General features: G+C 32.9%; 2 protein-coding genes across 2 annotated transcripts in view; both read left to right on the top strand.

Moving 5' to 3' along the window:
• Positions 1-64: 64 nt before the first annotated feature.
• LOC145312115 (uncharacterized) lies at positions 65-23,304 on the top strand. Its single transcript, XM_080151259.1, has 19 exons — positions 65-137; positions 1,776-1,862; positions 2,115-2,184; positions 2,627-2,673; positions 3,634-3,683; positions 4,065-4,188; positions 7,182-7,254; positions 7,968-8,039; positions 8,318-8,400; positions 8,853-8,917; positions 9,221-9,277; positions 9,811-9,868; positions 11,151-11,215; positions 14,738-14,890; positions 15,903-16,006; positions 16,512-16,602; positions 20,563-20,626; positions 21,051-21,111; positions 21,804-23,304. Exons 3-19 carry the CDS (start codon positions 2,118-2,120, stop codon positions 21,917-21,919), a joined length of 1,350 nt encoding a protein of 449 aa, XP_080007385.1. The 5' UTR covers positions 65-137; positions 1,776-1,862; positions 2,115-2,117; the 3' UTR covers positions 21,920-23,304.
• A 1,548-nt stretch (positions 23,305-24,852) lies between these two features.
• Positions 24,853-27,589, top strand: part of Rap2l (Ras-associated protein 2-like) — a 43,903-nt gene continuing 41,166 nt past the window's right edge. Inside the window, exons 1-2 of the mRNA XM_080151264.1 lie at positions 24,853-24,957; positions 25,546-26,682. Coding sequence (XP_080007390.1) covers positions 26,557-26,682 — 126 coding nt within the window. The 5' untranslated portion in view covers positions 24,853-24,957; positions 25,546-26,556. The remainder of the gene's footprint in view (positions 24,958-25,545; positions 26,683-27,589) is intronic.

Below are 27,589 nucleotides of genomic sequence, written 5' to 3'. Positions count from 1 at the left end.
ACAACATACATAAAAGCGAAGGAGAACACTTCAGAGGAACAGACAAACGAACTTTTAGAAACTTTTCATCCAGTCTTAATTCTTTATCTACAGCAACTACCCTTTTTATTAGAAACATAGACCAAGATATTTATCAGGTTAGCTTTGTAAAATAACAAGGATGACAACATACACAAAAGCGAAGGAGAACACTTCAGAGGAACAGAAAAATAAACGTTCAGGAACTTTTCATCCAGACTTGATTAAGAGGGGGGGGGGGAGTTTTGACACATTTGCGTAAACCTGACACCTAGGCTTTATCTTTGGACTGAGAGGATAGATTATTAATGATAAAATCATTCTTATATGATGAATTTCACGAAGTTTTAGGATTTTTTGGATAGGACTCCAGGTTCCGGAGCTCCAGGCCTCCAGGTTTAAGTTACAAATCAACTTATAAAACAAAATATGCATCTTTTTTCTTCACATATGTGAATAATATTAAGAAAGATGCATATTTTGTTTTATAAGTTGACCTGTAACTTTGAAAAAAAATTTTTTTTTTTCATATTTACCTGTACAGAGACCACCTGGAGGCCTGGAGCTCCGGAACCTGGAGGCCTATCCAAAAAATCTTAAATTTTCGTAAAATTCATCATATAAGAATGATTTTTTCATTAATAGCCTATCCTCTCAGTCCAAAGATAAAGCCAAGGTGCCAGGTTTACGCAAATGTGTCAAAACTTCCCCCTCCCCCTTGTCGAATGAAACCAGACTTTTATACGAAATATTTTTCCCAAATTTATTCAGTTGTTGGTTACAGCTGAGCGGGAGTAGCTTAAATCTTATGAATAATATTGTATCTAAACTGGGTCATTTTTTCGCGTATTTCCGTAAAGTTGGGTGTTTTTTTATAAGGGGGGGGGGGGGGGGGGTTAATGCAACCATCTCGTAATCAGTGAGCAAATGGCACTTAGAATTTGTATTTCGATCTGAAATTTTGCATGAGTACTCCTTGGTAAGTAGGTCTATTTTCCCTAAATCGAACAAAAAATTGAAAAAGTAACGGCTAACGGCTCAGCTATTTAGGAATCAACTTTTTGAAACATATTTTTGCTTTAAATCATGTGAAATGATACAAAAAGATTTCTAGTACCAGCAACTAGCGGCTAGAATCGCTTGAAAACGTTTTGAGCAGAAAAGAGTATTATGTGGAGATAGGTTTCGTGATGATTTGCCTTGAAAACAGTTTAAAAATGGCTAAACGGCTGAGCCGCCAGCCGTTAGCCGTTACTTTTCCAACTTTTTGTTCAATTTAGGGAAAATAGACCTACCAAGGATTACTCATGCAAAATTTCAGATCAAAATTCGAATTCTAAGTGCCCCTTGCTCACTGATTACGAGATGGTTGCATTAACCCCCCCCCCCCCCCTTTTACCAAATATACATATGAAATGGTAAAAATTAAACAGTTTGACTTAATAAGCACATTTGACCAAACGCTAACATACAAATTTAAGGATAATATAACCATCTTTCTCGTATTCATTCGAATCCGGTGGATAGGAACCGGTTCTCATCAATACGAAAAAACTATGTCTATCACCGTATTATAACCAGTTTTCTACGAATATAAAAATGTACATTCACAAGATTAAAACCAGTTTTTAAACCCGTGCCTTCGGCATCTCGGGGCTAAAAAACTGGTTTTAACCTTATAATTGTACATTTTATATCCGCGGAAAGCCGTTTATAATACGATGCGAGAAATAACTATTTTTATATTTTATTTTCAGAGTGAATTAGAAGGAGCAATTTTCAAGGAGCTGTGTGTCTACATTTCTAGACTATGGTTTTATATCTCAAATAATGCCACTGAAAAGGAAAACAATCAAAATTTAAAGTTATTTAAAACCACTCCGAGTATGGCATTTTCCCAAATTTAATCAACTTAATTAATCAATGACGCTCTCCAATGAAGCTAAAGGTTCCACTTTTATCATGTACTTGATTATTGAGTATCCAAACTAATTCTCAACACCGTAAAACCAGTGCGTTACCACTGAGCCGGGTAAGCCATAAAAAACAGATGTTGAGTGTTTTAAAGGAATTTTATGATTGATTTTTCCTGTTAGAAAATGAAACCAGCAATCTACCATCTGCGCACTCAGTCACAGTATTTCCATTCTTTAGATCATCCTTTAGGTTAGTTTCACCTAGTACCTAATTCGGGCGGGATTCTTCCTTCGATTTCAAGTGATCATTTAGAGAATTTAGAGGGGATCATTCGCTTGCAATTAGATACAATACCCTAACGCCCACTGGTTGATATTAGGTTGAGCTACGGTCGCGGGTATTTCTCTAAGTTAGTTACGACGAAGATTAAATATGACAAATATGATTAGCGCAGCAATAAAGAGCTAACATCAATTGAAGTAAAGTCTGAACACAAACAGTTTCAAATACATTTAAAATGCAAAATCTTGTATATTTTGAATAAATATTTCAGGGATCTTAATGTATAAGAGAAAAAGTTTTGATTCTTTTGGTTTAATAAAAGACCCGTGAGATTTTAAGCCAATGAATTAAAAAAAAACGTTGTTATAAAACTTTAAGGACCAGTCTAAAATATATTTTATTTTTCTAGGTCATCTTCCCGCCTATTTCCTTTTAATGGCTGCTGAAAAACATCAGGCAAGTTATTATGCCTGTTTTCAAATAATGTACATTATGTTTTTATTGCTTTCTCGTCCTTTGATGGGTCCTAGGTACTTTAAAAAAAGTTTAAGACACATTAAATCAGGGCTCGGCAGCTGTGTATCTAAAACCTTTTCCCAAACAGACAATCCATTTTTTCAGAATTTATTTTTGCACATAAGTGGGTTTTCATTTGAGACTTATGCACGGTTGAGGCGCGGCTGCCGAGCCCTGCATTACATTTAAAAAATGTAAGTATATTCATTAGAAATCAACCCATCTTTATATACTTATAACCAAATTCATATTTTTTTCAACTGTTGAAGTTAAAGTTATATGTATTAAGTATTAGGGTGGGTCGATTTTGGACATTTTTTTTCTGAGGCCAAAGCGGGGATCTGCAAATGATTTGTATGAGTATAATACACCTCTGGATGATTTAAACCGCTGTCGACCAGACATTCAATTGTATGGCTATTTGTAAATGGGAGTCAAGAAATTATTGAATCAGAACCATGGCTTCATGGTGCTCCCAGGAAAGGCATTGAGGAGTAGAATCAGGAACTTTTGACCGTTTCAAAAAATCTCGTTCCTAGCCTGAGAAAATCTAAAAAACCTCTACAAATTGGACAATTCTCAATAAACCTTTAAAAGATCTGTTTTTTTTAGCGATTTCTAAGGCTAGAAACGAGATATTTTGAAACGGAAAAAAGTTCCTGATTCAGCTCTTAAAGGCCTTTCCAGGAAGCACCAAGAAGCCATAGTTCTGATTCAAAAAAAAATTTGAATGTCGTCTTTGCATATTAATAAGTAATCAAATATATTTTTTAGTGGTCGCGTTCTAAAACTCAATTTTTTAAAATTCTTTTTCGGTCAGAAAAGATCCCCTCTTTGTCTAATTCCGATATGAACCCGCCCTAAGTATACCTTTTACAAAAGTAATATTTCTTTTTACAGGATTCGAAACTTAGTTCTCAACTGCAGCCACTTGTCAACTCTCAAGACAGGTAAGGTACAAAACAAATAAAGTTTTCAAATCAGATAAAACTTACTTTTGCAAAAAAAACTTTTTAAAAAATATTTTGTGAAATTTAAGAAAGATCCATAATATGTATACATATTTACTGTACAAATTGGGCCATAATTAATCCTATCACATAATATAGTGGCGTGCACGAGGTTTTGCCACGTGGGTGGAGCTTGTGACTATTTTAACTCTACATCCCCTTTAGTTATTTTATAGGGGTGTAGAAGACCCTTGTCAAGGGGGATGTAGATAAGTGTAGGCTCGGAGTTTATTCTCCCCTTTAAGTTTGCCAAGGGGGTGGATACACCCTTCTACATCCCCATTCTGCGCGCCTCTGATATAATATTGAAATGCTTGTCAGAACCGAAGACTTTGAGAAGTTTGTAATGATTCCTGTGACGACAAACAAGAACAAGATGTTGCATATCAACAATTATATTCAACAAGCTTTTACCAACCATCAAAAGAGACAACTAGAAAAACAGGTACGTTAAGTTTATCTTTATATAAAAGTTACAGGATGTGTGTCTATCTGTTTGTGTGATGTGTGATCGTGGCTATCTGCTTAACCGATATGGTTCTTCATAACTTGGAAGGTTCATAACTTTTGGGAAAAAAATACCACCATCCTGTTCAGAGAAATCGCCCCTACGAAAAAGGACCTTCTAAAATTTTTCTGTGGAGGATCACCCCCTCCCCACCCTTCCGCTAAGTGCCCTTGAGATCTCAGAGTCCTATCTTCCTATTTTTGTGGTTTAAGGCTATTTTTTGCGCAAATTTAAAAAAAGGCAACTGGAGGCTCGGGATGCAGTTAGTTATGAATAAAAATTACAGGCTGGCCACAAACATACTATTTCCACTATTTCCACTATTTTTGCATACTATGCAAACTATTCCAAAAAAATATGCTATTTCCACTATTGTCCAAAATTGCATACTATTTCCACTATTTCTTTGGATTTCAGATAAATCTTCAATTTTTAGGTAACTAAAACAAACTGATTTTTTTGATCATGAAAAGAAAGCCAAGTAGCAGGTTTCATCGCATTTTCACAGTATCTGTTCTCCTATTTCTAGTCCCTGCGGGGGGCTCTAACCCTGCGGGGCAATCATTAACACTTACCTAACCTAAAATAACCTATCAGATGCTACTGTGAAAGTACGGCAAAATCGCTACTTTGTTTTCAATTTTTTTTTAGAAATTTTTCCAGAAGAAAGTAGTCTTTCAGTTCAGATTGTTGTACCTTTATTGAAAGTTATTGGTATTTCTACATTCAATGTAAAGATTTTTTTTTAAAAGATACCAAAACTTGGGGTAATTAGTGACACAACCAAAAAGATTTCACCCAATTATCTCTAAAACTAAGGGAGTAGCACCCAAAATAAAATTGCTGGTATGTTGTGTCACATGTGACGAGTCACCACATTTCTCCCCCCCCCCCCCCCCTTTTGCAATTAGATGATAGGGTTGATTTATCAATTACATAACACTTGTTGCTTCGCCCCTCGCCTCAGGAAAATAGCTTAAAACCAACCAAGTTTTTTATGAGCTTAGCTGAAAAGTATAACCGATTAGGACCAACATACTTTTGGCTTTAGAAAAACAAACTTACCTACTACTTATATTATAGGATAAAAATTAAACTAAAAATAATCGTTCATAAAATTGTGGCTAATCTTCCTTTGAATCATAATTAAATCATACTGACAATAATTATAAAGTATCTAACGGTTTCGGACATCATATAATGCAGTTTGAAAACAATAGGACAACTTTAACATACCTAAATTATCGTCAAGAGCTATCCGTTACGTACGGACGGACATACATGAGAACCTATTTATAGAAAAGCAGCACTTAAAAAAACTCCCAGCTGTAGTAAAGGTAAACAATATACTGACACTGAACATAACCTGTCGCGACAATATATTGACGTAAAAAGTATAAATTGAACATACACAACTTGAAATAGCGCCGCTACTGTCTATATGAAAAATGTTAAAAATGCTACGTACTTTCTAATCATAGATAGGCTGGTTTTAAGAATTTAGAATCAATTGTATACTATTGGAATGTGTCGATCTACTTTAAATAAATATGCCATATCTAGTATATCAGTTTTATTTCAGTATTTAGTGTTATCGCTGCGCTACATACTTTTGGACCGGATTGTCCTATATATGAACAACAAGGATGACAACATCCATAAGTAGCGAAGCACAAACAAATAAATAAGAATTTAGATATTAGTTGTTTAAAGCATGTATATTAGGAAAAAATCACGAAACCTTTTCAACATTTGTTTTTAATTTCTTAATATTTATATTTCAGTACTATGACTAACAGACTGACGGTCAAAGTAAATTATACACTGGATGCTTAAACCAACGGGAAATTTAATTTTGATATATTTAACTACAAAAATTTTTAAAAACGTACCATAAACACCAAAGATAGGAGGAAAAATGTAAAAAATATAAAAATAGCCAAAAACCTGCAAAAAGGCAGTCTGACCGCTATTGATGTTTTCTTGAAACGACAGGAAATTTAATTTTGATATATATAACTGAAAAACTTCAGAAATCGGGCCATAAACACCAAAGGTATGGAGAAAAATGTGAAAAATACAAAAATAGCCTAAAACCTGCTTAAAGGCAGTCTGACCGTCATAGTTGTTTTCTTGAAACGACAGGAAATTTAATTTTGATACTATAACTGAAAAATTTTTGGAAATCGGACCATAAACACCAAAGATATGGAGAAAAATGTGAAAAATACAAAAATAGCCTAAAACCTGCCAAAAAGCGGTCCTACCACCATTGATGTTTTATAGTTAATTGTGCTCCTTAATAATGGGAATGTTGTCTAAAAATTTCAGCCTTTTATCTTTTATAGGAGCTGAGAAAATCACGTTTCCCCCAAACTAAGACATACGGACAGACGGACATTTCAAATTACTGATAGCTAACCAACATTTTAAGGCCCTATAGTGTTTTAAATGCTTGCTATTTCATACTATTTTGTTTAAAATGCATACTATTTTGTTTAAAATGCATACTATTTCATACTATTTTTAAAAAATTTACATACTATTGCATACTATTTTTAAAAATTTTACATACTATTGCATACTATTTACTTTTTTTTTGCATACTATTTTATACTATTTTGAAAAAAAGTCTGTGGCCACCCTGAAATTACTATTTTTTTTGCATGGAGGAAGGGGACATTGGACTGTAGTATACTGTTTTATAAAGATTTATCTTATATTCTTCATTCGTTGGCTTAAAAACTTTATGGATTCTTGTACAATCTTGATGGGGATATTTATACAAACTAGCAGCGTCCAAACATTTCCATCAATACTTTATGGTGGTTAATTTTATTGATTGTAATCTTGGTGTGCATTAATTTATTGGCCCTTTTGTCCTCTCACTCAGATTCCTAATATAAAATTAAACTTTGTGTTTTAATCAGGAACTAAAGGAAAAACAGCAGCAAAAAGCAATAGAAGAAAAAGAATCTGAAATCGAATCATCTAGTTCTCCAGGATAATATTAAATAGATCCAGATAAATTAAAGAAGATAGACTATACAATAAAATCCAAATAGAAGATTCTGCCTGGCTAGCCTAAAATAAAATTGGAACTTTTGAAAGACCAAAAAGTGCTTCTGGCTTTTAGTAAAATCACATGATTTTAGTTATCGAGAATAAACAAAAATAAATACCTTTTTTAATAATATACTAAAATCCAGAATTACTGGCATTCAGCGATGGTTGTCAAATTCACAAAGGGTTAAAACTTTATATTATGAGCCAAACCTAAATAATGTTTTCATGACGTAGGCGCAACTTTTCTCCAATTTTTCATGAAATATTATAGGCTTTAAATTCTATACTTTATCTTCTTTGAGAAAAATATCTTAATTAAAAACATTAAAGTATCATGTTTATCCCCTGAGATTAGTTATACAGGTGCCGTGATTCTGTAAATCAATTCCATTTGAAATTGCTGAAAATTTTGTGGGGTAATATTGGCGTAAAACTTGTTTTGTGTTGTAATCAAAGGGAAGTGAGTAAGAAGGTTGGGATATTGCCCCCTTTTCTTTAAAACAAAACAAATCTTAGGGAAGGGGTGTGATAAGGATACCCTACACTTCTCGACTCTTAGGGCGAAATCCTTAGACCCTAGGAGCGAATAAAACTGCTGATAAAAAATAGTATAAACTACTACTTGTGAATTATTATATTATCATTGTTAGAAGACATACATGAGGATAATTCTGACTTGGATGTGCTTGCCAATCAAGAGATTCCAATAGAAATACAAAAGGGATGTTATTTTCAGTTATTTTGAGACCAGCTTATACCAACAACGAAATTAATTTGAAAAAAAATCACGAAACCGATACGTGATTTTCAGTTGTTGTTGGTTTGTTGGTTATACCTTATTCCTGATTTGAGACAGTGAACAGAACATTATTAACTGCTTTTTCATATCAAACGTTGTACACGTTCTAACCAATAATATGGCCGGATTTTTCATGCACTGTGTTCTTATTTACTGATTAGGGGTCTAATACTGATAAAAACATGAAAATTGGCGAACAGGAGATGTTGGATGTCAAAATATTAGAGTTGACAATGCTGAAAGATAGAACTGGGGTGCTGGACTTTTATTTTGAAAATATCAAGGAATAAAATATGTCAAAATTAGAATTAGATATTTTAATAGGTACCTATTGTTTTTGCTTCTGATTTAAAACTAAACGGTAGAAAAGAAAAAGGTTCAATGTAACCAAATCACAGCGATGCACGGCACAGGGATCTCGCAGTGCATATAAACGCGTTTTTTTTCTGCAATGAAGCTCTCCCTCTGTATTATTTTGTCTAAACTATTCCAGATTATTTTTAGGCCTTCTTATGCCGCTTAAATGTTCAGCCATTTGGCAGCTAGCAGCCTTTAAAGTTCATAGATTTTTGGAGATAATCGTTACCAGTGCAGGCACATTTAACCTGAACTGCACTATATCCCATATTTTAAATAAAGTGATTTATTGATTTCCTCCCTTTCATTAAAGATTAAAAATACAATAATATTTTAACTTTTATATAATAATTATGACTATGTTTTTTTCTGATGGCAGAATGGTTTGACTCCAGGGACAGAAGCTGCTAAAGCGATTGTTCAACTATTTTCCACCACTGAGGAAATCATTTAAAATATTCTTGTGATTTTTTTTCCATTTTAGCAGTCTGGACTTTCACTAAGTCTCTTAAGGGATTAGACAATGAACGTTGAATTGATGTACATTGTAGATCATTCTCAATTATGATAAAAAAAACTATCCCTTAAGCTCTGTACTTTAAAATTATTTTGGTGGAAAAGTTTGGACACTCCTTGTTTGTACAACCAAATCCAGATTAGATTCAGAGATTTTTTTATTAAAGGTCTTTTCTCTTTTGATATTAAATATTAGGTAATAAAGTAAATGATTTAATTAAAAATACAGGATACAGAATCTTTGAACTTATTGTTCAAAATGACTCCAGAACCATTTACCATTAGGAAATTTTATGCATATGAAATTAGTTACTCTCATTTACTATAATTTTCAATTGTGTTCTTATCCTAACAAAGATGACAACATCCGTAAGAGCGAAGCTCAAGAAATCAGAAGGACAAACATACATTCACAAACATACCAATAAAATTATTTTCAAATCTGAATATTAATTCGATGTAAATTAAATATGTCGTTAAATAACTTTAGCACAGGCTATTTTATATCTACGGATGTTTTAAGCCAAATTGGCCTAAGAATCGCAATTTTCAAAATTATGATAATTGGACAACTACCTCGTGTAATCAATTTAATTCAAACTATCTAATAAATGAACATTCAACCTTAATGTTTCAGTAATCAACATACTAAGTTTGAAAATGACAGATCTAGAACAATTTTAATATGACTAAATAAACGATTAGAGCTATCCGTGTCGGATGGACGTAACACGGACCTAATCATTTTGTAGAAAAGCTTCACTATTTAAATTCAAGGCTAAATGGAATGCATGCATAATTAGATTTACATACCATAGGAATCAATTCTATGAAGAAATCTGCGAAATCAAACTCAGAAACATAATTAAAAGATGGCAGGTGAAAAAATTTGAATTTTATAATAGTAACATGTCTTTCTGTTTGTCTGCACCGAAGGATCTCGCTTGATTGATTAGCCATAGTTTCTTAGGGTTTGGACCCAAGTAGTCATGGAGTATGCTGAGACACCTTTGTATAGCTACTAGGGCTATCAAGCTCCACGTTCAAGCACATTATGACTTGACCCGCTATCTCATGAGAGCTACTCATTATTACCTCACCCTCGCCGAGTATGGCAGGTGTCCCAAATTAGGTCACCGTAATGAATGACGCTCTCCGCAGAGGAGCTTGGGATAAGGGTAGTACTGATATTATGTACGTGACTATTGAGTATCCAAACTTACTCAATAATCCCCTTCTTACACAACCAGGGGAAGTTGCGTGAATGTATTCAACTGAGAAATTCGAGTTGCCACATGGGGACTAGAATTCGAACTCTCATCACCGTACCTCAGTGCGTTACCACTGAGCTACGACGCCCCTAAGGATCTCGCTAATCGTATTTGGTTTCCTTGCATACTATTACTGGTACATATTTTGGGGTAGGGTACCTCCTTCCCTTAAAAGATGGATTCCCCTTGAAATAAAATACCAGTAGCCGTAATTCAGCAAATTAATTTTTGTTTGAAATTGCCGAAAATTTTATACTTTGTAGGGTAGGTAATGTTTGTGTAAAACTTTTTTTGAACTGTTACTACAGGGATATGGGTAAGAAGGGGAGGGGGGGGGGGCAATTTTCACTTCGAATCCTGATCCATTGTCCTTGCAAAATACTAAAAGGGTTAAAAACGTATTAAACACTTTAATTAGGTCAAAGGTACATAAATTACTCAATAAAGATATTGGAATTTAAACTCTAATCCTTAATCCGGATTATCACGCCAATTTTGAAAATCCTAATCCCTGGAGATCATCAAATTTATCCAGAATATGAATCCACAAAAATGCGCAACATATCAAGTATATACTTTAAAAATTAGTTACCTAGGCACATTATAATTGTATTATCTAATGATTTTAGCATACGAATCCTTAAAAATGTGCAAAATATTGCATATTTATATTTAAATTTAGCTGAAATGGTATACTTTTTGATCTTAGCAAATTTTGATATACTAGGTAGGATAAAATATTCAGTTAGTAAAAATATATAAAACTTTACTTAATAGATTGATTCAATTTAAACTTAAAACCACACAATATTCATTTTTTCCTTATATTAAGTCATAATCATCTATTAACAATTAAATTAAATAATTTTGATACATAAATGTAATTACAGAATGATGAGAAGCTGGATGCCTGGATTCAGATTGTTGATTTTTACAGAAATTTGATGGGAGACAGGTGAAAACTAAATCTTTTACTATTTCTAATATTTAGAAACAAAATTCTTAACTTATGTAAAAGTAACATGATGTCTTTCATTCTGTCTGCATCAAGTTTTATAATTATTATGGGGCAAGGTACCAACACCTTACCAACAGAAATTGATAGCTATTAAAATACAATATTTATTCCTAATATTTAGATAGTTAATAATATAGAATATGTATTTCTAATATTCAAATAATAAAAAAATTGGGGTATAGTCCTTTTCACGACATCCCTCCATAAGGAGCGATTCTTCGTATTTTTCACAGTAGCTTTTCTCCTATTTCTAGCCCCTGCGGGGGGCTCTAACCCTGCGGGGCCAATTACCTAACCTTGTGGGGCAATCACCTAACACAATATAACCTAACCTAACCTAAAATAACCTATAAAAAGCCATTTAAAAAATACGAAGAATCGCTCCTTATGGAGGGATGTCGTGAAAAGGACTATACCCAAAAATTGTATTAAGTATTAATAACATAATAACTCTAACAAAATTAATATATCAAAAAAATGTGTTTTGTATTAGGAAAACTATAAATATAAGAAATTCAACATAGATAAAATATAAAAAAGTAACTTTTGACAATATAGGTACATTTTTTCTGTTTCAATATTTGTAAAAATAAAAGTCATAAGCAGCCCTAACCTTCCTCCTCACATACATTGTGATTTCCTCAGATCTGAGAATCCATATGTGGGGAATTGTCAGGTAGAAGACCTTGACAGCTATCTTCATAACCTCACTCAAAAGTTCTTTCAGCTGGAGTTGCGCATTTAATGCCAGGTAGATTAGCTCTAGGATGAAAAATATAACACCAATGCCAACAGTCAGATTTGTTTTCACTTGGACCAGGTTTTCTAGTGATGGCATTCTTCTGGAGTTGGTGATAGGCCCATTGGGTTCATCTGGTTCTCTAGAACTCTCGGCTATGTTATCTGTTCCAGGGGTTGGCTGGTGCAGATATTTCTTCACTGGATACACCCTAATTATATAGAGAGTGTATGTTAAGGAAAATTGCATGTGCTTTATTTTAGCTTATTACTTAGTATGATATCCATATAGGAATCCCCTATTATTAAATGGTCTAAATTATACAATCTTTGCTATTTATTATGTATAGGTATGAAATCAGTAATAAAAAAACTAAGAAATAAGTCCAAATAAACATAAACATAAAATTCTTTGTTCTGGTGAAATTTCTTTCTAAAGTGTATGCATTTAACCCTATAGTGTAATAAAGGGGGGGGGGGGGGGGCGAAAGTGACACTTTTTGAAACCAAAACTAAGAGTCAACAAAGGAACTCAACTTAAAAAAAGGGTTACAGGTCTGAGATTTTGCATGGCAGTTGCTTTATAGGGGTACAATATGGAACTGTGAAGAAACGGCGGCGCAACCGCCGAAAACCGCCGTTTCCCGCCGTAATTTTTGTTGCCTTTTCTCGGCGGTTTTCGGCGGTTGCGCCGCCGTTTCTTCACATTTCCATATTGTACCCCTATAAAGCAACTGCCATGCAAAATGTCAGACCTGTAACTCTTTTTTTAGTTGAGTTCCTTTGACTTTTAGTTTTGGTTTCAAAAAGTGTCACTTTCGCCCCCCCTCTTTATTATACCTTGATTTTTTGCGTTGTTTCATGAACTTAATAAGCTGAAAAATACATTCTGGTACTAAAAGAGACAGCTCATGGATCATGACAACAGGTGGCGTGTTCTTTATATTTTCTGGTAGTGCAATGTCAAACTCTTCCTTGATTTTTTCCAACTTTAGCTTTGGGCACAGGGTTCCATAGATGAGAAATAGAAATGTTATTTCACCAACTACAAGAGTAATCAATAACAAGAGAATAATGTTGGATAGCCTGTCATGATCTAGACTTAGATAGTTCATAGTATCAGCCATCATATAACATTTAGCACATAATACAAAGAATAGATTGGTCAGACAGATTATGTTAGGGACCATTAATGAGAGTAGGGAGCAAGCAAGCTGAGGCTCCTCAGTGTACCATTCTCTCATTTGATCATCCCCAAGTATATGAACATATTTTATGATCATGAACCAAGTTACAAGCAACCCTGATGTTACCATCAAGACCCTCATCAGAGATGATATTATTGTTTTCTGTGTTACCGACAAAGATCCATAGTATTTGAAGATAAAGACAACGCTAGTTAGTGAAAGAATTGTTGAAAAGAAATCTATCATGAAAGACAAAACTCGGGGCATAAATGGCAATTCTGAAATATTTTTCATAATTAGTTTTAAATTACCACTCATTTAAAACTCTAAACTGGTAATCTGTATCCCAAATTCATTCGAATTCATAGCCTCTAGGGGCCTTGCCCCAATAGATAATTTAAAAAAATGAATTGGAGATGCAACCACTTATTTCGAACATATTTTTTTTAAGAAATGAAAAAATTGGAGGTGCACCCACTATTTTCAAACATATTTTTTTTTATAAATTGGGAGTTATTTTTTGTTTTTTTTGGGGTGGGTAGGGGTGTCCCACTCCCAAGAAAATAGCCTAAAACCACACAGGGCCAGTAGGTATATTCCCTGAAGAGTAGAATCCGATCGGTTTAGTGGTTACCGCGATCTTCAGGGACAGACAGAAATTGTTCTACTTTGTATTATAGATATTAAAATGGATGAATCCTCCATTATTAAGCTGTCCACTCCCCCCTTTGCAAGGGACAAGGCATAAAAAACCCCCCTTCCCCCCCCCCCTACTTTCAACTCACTTCAAAATTAAGGGGGAGTTCTGTACCTGCAATTTAAACATTAATTACCTGTTAAAGAAACAACTAATGCACACAAGACTGCTGGTAAATAGGTTTTCATTTTTCTCGGCTTTTTAAACTATAAAAAAAAACAAATGAGGTTGTAAAGATTGAAAAATGATTCTTTTTAAATCATTTTTTAGATAAGCAACCTTCAATTACTTTTCTTTTACTGCAAATATATCATGTTTAAGAAATCTCAATATTGAATATCTAATATGAAAAATATTTGTTATTTAATGAAATACCTAGTAACCAAATATTAAATCCTTTACAGAGATATATACAGTTTTAAAAATCCAGGGAGTGAAGAGACATTGGACTGTTCTACACAAATACCCATTGTTTCATTAACAGGATATCTTATTACTTTACTCTTAAACTTTTAGTACTGTTAGTGAATTTTATTGGTTTTTTTTTCAAAATTTCAACCAATAACCTTAATCTACATAAGGGGATTCCATTGTCTTATCCCTGTAAAAATCTCAAATATAGCTAAAAATTGAACCACAATTAAGGTTTGCATTTGAAACCTTTCAATTAATATGCAAACTAAATGTACTGTCAACCTATGCTTTGCTCAATCTCATGTTAGCCCAGGGAGTATCCTCTTGTATAATACACTGATTATAAATCTTTAGAGAACAATTGTAATTTATAGTGAAAAGACCACCATCTCCCCCTGATATTTTACATATAAATATATTTAGGAAGACAAATGTAGTGTCTGCTCCCGCCACCCAGCAAATAGTCACAAAATGCCGCAAATTTTGTAAACTTATCATCGAGGACAACTTGCGCAGGGAAAACCAGTTTTTAGCCGCGCTCAAGAGTGGAAGCCTCAGGCTGGCCTCGGAACACAGGTATAGTTTTTTTCGCATCGTATTATAAACAGCTTTTCGCGGATATAAAATGTACAATTATAAGATTAAAACCAGTTTTGTTAGACCGAAGATGCCGATAGCACGGGCTTACAAAACTGGTTTTAATATTATGATTATGCATTTTTATATTCGTAATAAACTGGATAATGATATGATACGATACATAATTTTTCAGTACGGCTTAGAACCGGTTCTGATCCATCGAATATTAATCTCACAAAAAAGTGTTGAGTACTTACTTATATAACATCCATGGAACCGAGAAAATCAGTTTAATTAAATTGAATAAATATCAATTTAAATATCGAGCTAATTATAGCTATTAAGAAATTCTTTGTTTTATATTAGTTAAAATATTTCTGTACAAATATTAAGATATTTTCTAAGTAGCAGCCAAATATCAAATATTAATATTCATACGTAGGAGGCAGATTTGTCGCTATTATAAAAACTTGATTTGATTAAGTCAATCAAAAAAAGAGTTACTTCACTGAGAAATTGCTTTCTTGGAGTAAAATGTAGAAGTTAAAAAAAAGGCCGCGGCGGAAACCCTCAAAACCGCCATTTTACACTTACTTTAATTTTTTACACTTTTAAAGGCAGTTTTAGGCGTTAATGATAGTTATGTCGCCTTTTCTTAAAAGTTCCACTTCACATTAGAGCATCTGCTTTGCAACGGCATAAAAAGGGTGTCATTATTTGCGTATTTTCCGTAAAGTTGTGTGTTACTCTTTAGTCGAATGCTCTTATTTAAGTGAAACTGGTCTTAATTATGACCATACAGAGCTTGTAACTCAAAGGACACAGCTTGTAATACAACCTCTGTATATACATCTGGTCATAATTAAGAACAGTTTGACTTAATAAGCACTTTCGACTTTATGGAAAATACGCCAAAAAATGACCCTGTTTTTATGTTTCTTTGTGAACATCAGCTCCACCCCCCTCCCCCCCCCCCCCCCCTTCATATTTTAATTTTTTGTTTATTTAGGGATGTGTATTTGTTATTAACACTATGGGAGGCATTATTCTTCTCTGCCTCTTATGAACATAAGACACAAGCTGAAAAACTTCTAGAGGAGCTTCCACAATTAGGTAAATTGGATCAGGTCCAGTTCACAGTGAAATCTATAAACTTTGAATACTGCTAGCGGCCAAGCGGTTGAACTTATAGTTTTAACCGACAAAACAAGGTCTCTAAATAAATTAGGATTGATATTACTCAATAATGAACCGTTATCTCACAGCGCACATAAATGCACGATTTTTTATATTCCTTTTTAAAGCTAAAATAAAATGGGATGGTAAAATTCAACCCCCCCGTCACCTCAAGTGCTCCTAGATGCCTTAAGGGTCATAGTCATTCAGGAAGAGTTTACCTCTTAAATTGTCATCAATCAAAAAATTAGATTTTCTACTTGACATTGGCGTTTTCTACGTATATTTCCGTTTCCAAAAAGTGCCTTGCCTTTAAAGATTGGTTAAAAAGAACTTATCACCGAGATTCATGAACTATGCTCTGCTCATGTACTAGGTATCTAAAAGCCAAAAAGCTTTATTTGCCAAAATAACGATGTTTACCATTTTGTTTGATTTTCAGTACAATTTATGGAGATTGATCCTGTCATCGCAAGAGCAGAAAAATATAAAACAGAATCTTATTTCAGAAATCTAATCGAACTCAATCTCAAGTAAGATTTTGTTAGCAGCAAGGCTACTCTATAATTAATTTTGTTAGAAGCGAATCTACTCTTATGATTGATTTTGTTAGCAGCGAAGCTACTCTATAATTGATTTTAATAGCACCGATGCTACTCTATAATTGATTTTGTTAGAAGCGAATCTACTCTTATGATTGATTTTGTTAGCAGCGAGGCTTCTCTATAATTTCAAGTCCATCTGTATAAAACTCGCTACACAAGAATGTTGTCGTATTTTTAAATGTTTCAAGGGATGGAAAACGTGCAAATTAGCAGTAGGGAGCATTAATTTTAGCGTCAAAGATATAAGTCTGAATTTTCTAGTGTAGATTTTTAAATAATATTACATTATTGTATCCAGGGACTTTAATGGGATAAGACAGTAACCGATAAATTGATCTACATTCCCAACGATAATACACAAGATTACCTCTTCCGTAGATTACAATTATTGGTTGAAACCTTTGGATACTCAACTTAATGAACCAACCAATAAAAGTCTCCATAGTTGATAGTCCAACGAAGAAGAAAACATTTTTATAAAACTTTGGGGACTAGTGTTATAAAATTCCTAATATCCCCTACCACCCAAATTTTTTATGTAGATTTCCCTTATAAAAATCATATAATACCATAAATAACAGAGCTCTGCAGGCGCGCTTCAGCAATATCATCTTTTTTATCCTGTTATCCAAATATGGTAAATCCTCTTTAAAAAATTTTAAGCAATTTGAGGCCTAGTCGCGGCTGATGCGCGGATGCCGAGTCTTGATTAATAACGTTAGCTGTAAGACTCAGAGCAATCTTAATTTGCCGCTTTTGTTTAAAACTATTATATAAATTTTACCTTGTTGGTGATACACGTTGTAATCATAAACAAATAAGGGGGGGGGGGGGGTTTAATGCAACCATCTCGTAATCAATGATTAAATGGCACTTAGAATTCGAATTTCGATCTGAAATTATGCATGAATAATCCTTGGTAGGTCTATTTTCCCTAAATCGAGCAAAAACTAGGAAAAGTAACGGCTAACGGCTAGTGGCTTAGCCGTTTTCCCATTTTTTTGCTATCTTAATAGCATATTAGTCACGAAACCTATCTCCACATAATCCCAGCGAAACCTTTTAAAAAAAGGTAGCATGCTACCTTTTTCGATATCTCTAAGAGTAGCATTTTGGCGAACTTTTGTGAGCTCGTAAGATGGTAGCTAGCTAGTATTTTAGAGCTCCTACTTTAGTAGCTTGCTACCTCATAAATTATTAGCTTTTCTGCTAACTTTGGCGACCTCGAAAATACTAGCAGAAGAAAAAAACGCGATGTCGCTCAAACGTAGCATTTTACAGTGTTAACACACACATCCATCAAACACACAATCAACCCATGATCAAAATTGATAGGGAAAAAATATAGTTTATAAATTTGCCACTAGGGACTCAAATAATTTTTTAAAGACTCTATCAATCTTTCTGTTTTCAAACTGAAAACAATAAAAAATGGTAATACATAGGTAATGTTATAGAGTGTTGATAGTTTTTGGTGAAAAAAGTTATTTTTAAAAGACATTCTTTTTTTTAAACAACATCAATTACAGAAACATATCTTAATGATCATTATATTAAGCTGAGAATGGTATGATTTCTGGTAAGTTGAAAATTTATTCAATTAAGCAATGAGTTAATACATGAATAAATTGAGAGACATGAATGAGGATGACATATTCTTTCTTTCTTCCTCTCTCTTTCTGTCTCTATCTCTCTCTCTCGCCCCCCTTTCCTACATGCGCCTTCCACTTTTCTCTACAATTATAGCTTCCCCCTGAGTTTGGAGCATTTAGGAGTTCGTATAAGAAATGATTCGAGTCGCCGTCGAGATCTCCTTTGACGCATTTTAATTTATGCTACTATTGTGCGACTTCGCCTCATACTCTGCTACGATATCAATGGCGAACTCGCATGCTACCTTTTGCTTGAAAGGACGATTTTCCAACGTTTATCGCCCAAAAATTAGGTGTTAATTCAAGGCGAATGGGGTTTGAGGTAGCATAGGACTCGGTACATATATTGCACGAGCTCGAAGGCGACTCCACGGCGAAATGTCTTGCTGGGATACATAATACATAATCTCGCCCAAAAACCTTATCAAACGGTCCTAGCCGGTAGCTGTTGGTACTAGAAATTTAAAAAACTGTTATTGCTATCATTTAACATAAATTAAACCAAAAATATGTTTTAAAAAGTTGATTTCTACGTAATTAATGATGAATTTGCACTGAAAATAGGCAAAAAACGGCTAAACGGCTGAGTCGCCAGCCGTTACTTTTCCAACTTTTTGTTCGATTTAGGGAAAATAGACCTACCAAGGATTATTTATGCGCAATTTCAGATCGAAATTCGAATTCTAAGTGCCATTTAATCATTGATTACGAGATGGTTGCATTAAAAAACCCCCCCTTAGATTGTGTAGGTTGAAGAAACAATTAAATACTGATATATATTATCAGAAGAAGATTAAATATTACTTCTATTAAGAGTATTTATAATCAGGGAGGGAGGGGACATTGGGCTGTAGTGTTTATTACACTAGTTCCCAAAGTCTAAGCTTAACAACATTGGGGACTTTTGATTGGTCTGTTCATTAAGTCGAGTGTTCAAACTTTTAAACAACTTATTTTGATCTACAGAAAGGGTAATCATTGTGGATGTGATTGTGCATTAAGGAGGGGGGGGGGGGGGGGGTTAATGTAACCATCTCGTAATCAGTGAGCAAATGGCACTTAGAATTCTAATTTCCATCTGAAATTTTGCATGAGTAATCCTTGGTAGGTCTATTTTCCCTAAATCGAACAAAAAGTTGGAAAAGTAACGGCTAACGGCTGGCGGCTCAGCTGTTTTGCCTTTTTTTGGATATCTATATTGCAAATTAGTCACGAAACCTATCTCCACATAATACTCTTTTCCACTCCAAAAAGCTATCAAACGGTTCTAGACGGTAGCTGTTGGTACTAGAAGTTTAAAAATGGTTATTGTTATCATTTAACATGAATTAAACCAAAAATATGTTTTAGAAAGTCGATTCCTACGTAATTGATGATGAATTTACCCTGAAAATAAGCAAAAAAAACGTCTAAACGGCTGAGCCGCCAGCCGTTACTTTTCCAACTTTTTGTTCGATTTAGGGAAAATAGACCTACCAAGGATTACTCATGCAAAAGTTCAGATGCAAATTCGAATTCTAAGTGCCATTTGCTCACTGATTACGAGATGGTTGCATTAACCCCCCCCCCCCTTATTGGCGCTTGTCTTATCTCTTTAGATCCATGGTAAATAATACTGGTAAACAAAACAAACGTTCTCTCATTCGTTGCTTTGATTTCTTTATTTATTCTTGGTACAAACTACCAATGTTCAAACGTCCCCCTCTCCGCAAAAAAAAAAATATTTTTTTTTCAAATCTAAAATGAGGGACCTTCACCACCTCTTTGGCGATGTCTCTAGCGACTAGGGGCGAATTTAATATATTCTGAGATCTTCGATTCTATTTCATGGAAGTAATCCTTAGTTTTTTTGAAGAATCTAATTGGAATAATCTTTTGTGTATTATCTGTTATTATATATTTAAATCCTCATATTGTTTAATGGTGATGAAAACAATTTCTAGTTTTTCATTTGAAACATTCGATGATATTGCACCAAACAATGCTTAACATATAAAATAATGGTGAAACCTAACTTTTTAGTCGATAAAGCAAATATTAAACATAAACCTAGTATATTTACTAAAAAAATACTATGGGTCAATGCTGGAAGATGCTTAGAATCACTTGCTCTTGTGCGTGGATAGTCCTCTTTATTCAAGCAAATTATACACAAGAACATTTTTATCGATGGGAGCATAACTACTCTCTAAGTTAGTTTGTCCCGCTACAACAGTAAGAGAAAATGTGTGTTTAGGCATAATGGAAGTGACTATAACAAATCAAGATCTTTTGAGGCATTGCTTAGATTTCTAACTCAGGTACAGTTTACTTATATCATCATTAGGATCATTATTACATTTTGTTGACCTTTTTGGAAACGGGGAAATGTCTTGGCCAATTAACAGGCTTAACTCATTTATCTTTTAATTCAAAGTTTCTGCTTATTTTTTTATGCTTTACCTCAGAGTGCAAGTTAAGCACTTAACCCTCCCACCTTATATTACTATGGATCTGTTTATTTTGCTCTCATCCCTGCGGGGCCTATACCTGAAAATGCACTTTGTGGGAAAACGCCTTATTCCTATTTAAATTCCTTATAATAAAAAAAATTTAAAATTAATTTTTATATGTTTCATATATACTTAACAAACAATCTTAATTTTCTCAATATTTGATCTGGGTTATTTGTAGACTAATTATTTGATTAATACCTACATATTTGTATTTTAATTAATTTAATAGAATGAAAGAGTAAAATCAGGAGATGAAACTTTAAAGACGGCAAAAGCTCTTAATATCAGGAAAATTATTATTAATTTAAACAGCAAATAAAGGAGGAAGGGGACAATAGATTTACCTAAAAAAGTATTAAATCTTTATATGACAGTTGTAAACTAGCAGTGTTCAAAATTTTCACCAATAATTTTAATGTATGAAGGAGGGGTAATTTTGTTTTATCACCAATTTATCGTCTATTGTCTAATCCCTTTAGATCCCTGATATTTGATATAGATTCATTCCCATATAAACGACCCCTTAAATAGTGGATGTAAATATTCATTTATTTCCCAGGTATGATCATTTATATCCCTGGTATCATTTTTAGAAGATTTTTAATTTTTTTTGAAAATTTTAGAATTTTTACTAATTACTAAAAGAAAGAAAATGATACCAGAGTAATAAATGAAATTTAAAAACCAAAATTAAACCACATTTTAGCATAAAAATGAGTTTTTGTTTAAATGAGAATGATATTCCTATCCAGTTTTTTGTTTAGGAATGAATATTTTTTATTCCTAAACAAAAAACTGGATAGGAATACCCCATTTAAAAACAAGTTAGAATTTTATTGATCAAATGAGTTATTAAATAAAACAAAATTAAGCATAAATTGATATTTACATCCTAAGGTATTAAATGATCGAGCGATAGCTCATCATTTGATGTTAACAAATATCGCATTATTTTGCAATTGAATGATAATTTTGAGCAGGATAACAGCTGACTACATGTCCGACTACCTGGAGATGCGAAAAACCAAACCTTTGACCACCGGATTTTCTGTTCTTAATGCTTTAAAATCAGTTTTGTTCAAGAAAAAAGATAATTAACAAGCTGGCTTTTTAAAAAGGTTTATACAGATACAATGTTTATCTAATTATTGACTGCTCGTGTTTGTATTTATTAATTCAATGATTTGGTCTGCTAGAAAAATATCAATTAAATGGCATTCTGCGCTGGTATCAAAAGTCTTCATATTAAACAAATTAAGAATAGTACCCAAAGTCAAAGATGACAAAAATAAAAAAATTATATCTATTGTTCGTTCCCTGTATAAAAGTCATTAAATCTAAAAAGGAAAGTCTTGGAGGAAAGAAAAGATAGATTTACCAAATATTATTTTGTTTTTTTATTATTAAAGGGTGGGATGTGACATTGGACTGTAAATAGATAACAACCCCTAAAGTTTTAAACTTATTCTGCTATTCGTTGGTTTCAGTTAAGGGTTTATTACTAGATTTAGATTGGGTTGTACAAACAAAAATTACCACACTTTTTAAACCACTAATTTTAATCTACTAATGGATAATTTTGTTAATCATAATTGGGGTGAATTTCAAACTAATGATTCACCCCAAATGGTGAAATGTTATTTTCTCAGCTGATATAAAGATAGACAGCTGAAATTTTCATTGAAGTTTCCTGTGGCACGTGCGCTTCTATTCTATATATTGTTAAGTCTGTCTGTCTGTCTGTCGGTCATGCTTCAAAGGACATAAAAATTTTACTGAAGGTTTTGTGATTTTCTTTGTATTTTTATGTATACTCTATCTTTCTTTTCTTTGTTATGACAACTGAACATCTGCTCTACAACTTTCTGAATCCGCTTTTCCATTTTATGATTTTTTGTGCCTCGCTACTTATGGATGTTGTCATCCTTGTTAATTAGTAAAATAGAAGAGAAGGATGAAAGTGTAACTTTGTAAAACCAGTAGTAATAGACATGTTTTCCACGGATAGTGAAAAATATATGATTAACGTGCACCATTTCAAACTATGTTTTTAAGACATCATTTATTTTAGGATTATTTTATTTTACATGGAAAATTGTCTGTAATGTGATACGATACATGATTTTTAGTATGGCTGGTAACAGGTTCTAATCCAGTATAAACGTTAGTCGGGCCTACGAAGCCATACTAAAAAATGAAGTATCAATAAAGTAAGTTCTTTATTTGTTTTATTAATTGACACTTCTGCGTCGTTGTGTATTATATTTAAGAAAATTTAAAATTATTAATCTGTCTATTGAAATTTTTACAATTAATAAAGAAATGATTTAATGTTATAATATCTCTTATAATAATTGTCCTTTTAATCTGTAAGTCAAAAATAATATTAATTAAGGATAAATTTTATGCTTCTGCTAGTTTAATTCATTGATATTAAAATTTTACATAATATTTTATAAAATTGAGTCATTAATAAATAATGTTAAAAGTTGCAGCAACTCTAAATAAATTGACTCATTGGATAATAAAAGTTGCAGTGCCTCAGAATGATAAGGGGGGAAAGTGTACACATAGAATTTGTGCCGAAAAGAGGAGTGGGGGACCCAGAGAGAAGGGGAGACAAGTCACCAACACATTTATATTTAGGCCAATATAAACATGAAAAATAAAGCTTTATTTCTGTATACATATGTTTTAAACTCGCTTGCGGCTTCCCCATTAACCTTAACGGACCCAGCTGTACATGGGATCTTTTGAAATAAAATCTTTCTACTTTAGTAAACAGAGGTGTTGGTTCAGTTTTATAATAAAAGGTTGGCAGAGAAATTTTGATCTTTTTGTTATGTAATCTGCAGAAATATTTTGCCGTTTACAGGCAATGTTATTGCAGCAAAACAAACAAATAAAATTCTTCCAAAACAAAAAATCCGCGAAATTATTTTAAGAAAAGAAACCATGAAAATAGTAAAATTAAAATGGCGACAAAAACAGATTAAGAGTTGGCGCGCGCGCCCCCTCCTGCTACCTGGGGCGTGGTTGGGGGCGAGGGGATGGAGCAGGGGAAGGGGAATTTGTTGAAATAGGGTAGGGGGAGAAGGAATTCATATATATATGTGTGTATGTGTTGTTGTTTGGCCGTGCGTGTGTGTGTGTTATTGAGTGCGCTGTGCGCGCACAGCAGCTAAGCTTCTGCTTGTGCTTAATGAGAAAAGAAGTGTCCTGCTCTACTGCTGAGACAACAATCATTTGACCTAACTTTTCAAAATTAATTCAAGTTTATTTACAATTAACATAAAAATAATTAAAAAAGTGTTTTGATATTTGTGAATAATTAAGTGTTATGGTATAAAACTGTACTTTTTTAAGTAAGTGATTTTCAAAATTTCAGTTTACCTTAAATATGTATAATATGTAGGTATTAATTTGTTTTGAAATGGTAGGCATGGTTCTTAAGGGATAAGACAATGTATGATAAATTTATATACTTCCTCTCAAATATGATATACAAAATTGCCACCTCTGTAGAGTTTAAGTTTGTACAAGACACTGCTAGTTTCTACCAACCAATCAATAATTATTTAAGCCAACGAATGAAAAAATTGTAAGCTTGGAAGGTAGAAAAGCCTACAGGTTCTGATCCTGTAGGTAATTTCAGGTACTTTGTTATGCTGGTTTCAGTATTATAACTTAATTACATCTAACTGTATTATCCTCAATATAAAGTAGTACAATTATTTTTTGTTTTGAAGCTATACCTCTCAGAAACTGGCAGTTTGAATTAATTGTACTTTTCAGCATGCAGGTAGGGAGAGGACAATGGGCTGTTTATTATACCTAGTCCCCAAGGATTTAAATAACGTTTTCTTAATCGTAGGCTCAACAACATTGGGGACTTTTATTGAATTTTAATTGGGTTGTTCATTAAGTTGAGTGTCCAAACGTTTCATCCACCAATTTAAATTTAAGGAAGGAGTAATTTTGTATTTAATCACTTACATTTATTTTAGAGAAGCTATACTATCATGATTTTCAGACAAAAAGAATGATTATTAGAATAAAGCAAAGCCTTCATCTGTGATAAACCTTGGTTGTTGAAGAAACATAAACAAATATATATAAATATTATTATATTATAGGTATGAAAAATTTATATTTCCACGTTAAATTCTATAAATTATAATATACCTAAAGGAATTGTTAGATTAATTCTAGCTTTTAACCAGATTTTTAACTTTGGCTAGAAAAAGTAATTGAAACATTTGAATTATAAAAGGGTTTTTTTTAATGCAACCATCTCGTAATCAGTGAGCAAATGGCACTTTTTGAATATTGCTATTGAATATTGCTATTATTTGACATGAATTAAACCAAAAATATGTTTTAAATAGTTGATTCCTACGTAATTGATGATGAATTTACCCTGAAAATAGGCAAAAAAACGGCTAAACGGCTGAGCCGCCAGCCGTTACTTTTCCAACTTTTTGTTCGATTTAGGGAAAATAGACCTACCAAGGATTACTCATGCAAAAGTTTAGATCGGAATTCGAATTCTAAGTGCCATTTGCTCACTGATTACGAGATGGTTGCATTAAAAACCCCCCCCTTTAAAAAACCGAATCGAATTCCCTTTGCTACAGATACTTTTATGGTTATTTTTTTACAAATATTACTCTCATTTTTAAGAATATAACCCCACCCTAGCTCACATAGTTCTTATATTTCAGATTATATCCCCAACCTACAGAATTCACTTCCCTCTTCAATTTCTGTGAATCAACCCAACAACTTCCAATCAACTGACAAAGTGATCAGTTGCAGTTACACAACATCCAACATCCTTTGTCAACTGTTGTTGCGGTTGCAAATATTATAATCAATTGTTGTTGTGTGGATGAGATTTCTCTGAATAAAAAGTTTTCTCAACAGCCAACTGCAACAACAACGTTAATCTACAGCTGTGGTACTTGTGCACAATCCAACAACAATAAAACACAAATTGTAAAAATAATTAAACGAAGATTGACAACTGTAATTATTAAGGGATGGATTATATTTTCTTTTTCATCAATTCCCCTAAAATACCTACCTAAATAAAAAAAAAGGGGGGGAAGACCAAGGGGACATTGGTACCTAGAGTTTTTTAATCATGTTATCTTGTTAGTTGGTTTAAAAACTTTGGGTACTTTTATTGAATCTTGATTCGTTGTTTTCAAACTAGAATCTACAGAAGGGATAATTTTAGTTATAACATCATTAGAGATGTTTGTCATTTATCGTCCATTTTCTTACCTAGATACCTAGTTTTACGGGATATCATAAGTAGATCCTCCCTCCCTCTAAAATATTTTTTTTTATACTTCAACATTAAGAAAATATTTTCCCATCCATAGCTCAAATCCAAGAAGCAATTAACAACGAATTAAAAATTGTGAATTTTGTATGATAAAAAAGGTTCTAGTGACCTTACTACTTAAAGTGTTTATATGTGTGCTAAAGCATTGCAAATAAAATAGCTACTGCTGCCATGAGTACAAAAAATGGCGCAACTTTAGCCTATCATCATTTTCCTGTTTGGTTTGCACACTTTCTGGCGAGTAAAGCTGTTTAGTAAGTGCCTTAATCTGTACATTACATCATCTAGTATTGTGACAACAAGTTAGATCTAGTTATGAGTGATTATTGTTAATAGTGAAAAGCAAAAAAAAAAAGATTAATATACCTTACCTAACCTAACTATGAAGGAGTTTAAAGTGGTTGTGCTGGGATCCGGGGGGGTTGGCAAGTCCGCCCTCACCGTACAGTTTGTGTCGGGACACTTCATGGAGAAGTATGATCCTACCATCGAGGATTTTTATAGAAAGGTAGGTCAAATACCTATTCTATGTAGGAACCAGGAATTTTAAGGTATAAGACAATTGACGATAAATTGATTTTCATCACCAATTATTATAGACAAAATTACCTAGGTACTCATTAGATTTTTAAAAAATACCTATTCAAAGTTCTTGAGGTAGTAAATAAAATTATAAAATTTTGGGTATTCTTAAAATTTACAGCATAAAGTCCCCTCCCACCCTAGTATTAACATTTTTTCAATAAGGTACCTACCTAGCTATAAAAAGCAAAAACTTAACTTTACAAAAACATATCTATATATATTTCTAAAAAAACAGGGAGGGACATTGGAATGTATTTCATAAACAATAAACATGTTCTTTTATTCGTTTAATTAAAAACTTTGGTATTATTTTTTGAATCTTGATTAGGTTTTAAAAACAGGTAGTTTCAAAACTTTTCCAACGATGATTTTAATCTGTAGAAGGACAATTTTGTTTATCATAGACTATCAGTATTAAATTGTCTTTAGCCCTTAAGATCATTTGATAAGTACCTAAGAATTTTTTTATAAAATATGTACCTAATATTTTAAAATTCTTCAGTGAACAATAATGTGTGATAATAAGAAGAAAGCTATTTTAATATAAAGTGGTTGGAAGGATGTCTGTTCCTTTATATCTCTCAAACCAATCCCTTAATAAAATATAATTTTAGGGAAGCTTTATATTGGTATTTAATTGGGCTTTTAAATAAGATATTTACATACGAATTGATATAGACATATACAGTTTCAAACGCTTTAGAATATGATTTTTGATTACTTATGTATATTGATTGAATGATATGATTTTTCTACTGCAATGTTCTAATTCCTCTAAATTAATTCATTATTCATCCTTTGAAATGTTAATCTATTTGTTCTTGTTTCAT

The sequence above is a fragment of the Acartia tonsa genome, chromosome 2, assembly GCF_053477335.1.
Source record: "Acartia tonsa isolate MP-2025a chromosome 2, ASM5347733v1, whole genome shotgun sequence".
NCBI lineage: Eukaryota > Metazoa > Arthropoda > Copepoda > Calanoida > Acartiidae > Acartia > Acartia tonsa.
Note: the sequence above shows the minus strand (reverse complement) of the source record. Positions and strands in the feature narration are given on the sequence as shown.

Coding starts and splice junctions, on each gene's coding strand:
- LOC145312115 (XM_080151259.1), top strand. CDS start 2,118: ATGAAACCAGCAATCTACCATCTGCGCACTCAGTCACAGTATTTCCAT. Junction 3,684..4,064: donor CTTGTCAACTCTCAAGACAG/GTAAGGTACAAA, acceptor AATGCTTGTCAG/AACCGAAGACTTTGAGAAGT. Junction 16,007..16,511: donor AGAGGAGCTTCCACAATTAG/GTAAATTGGATC, acceptor TTTGATTTTCAG/TACAATTTATGGAGATTGAT.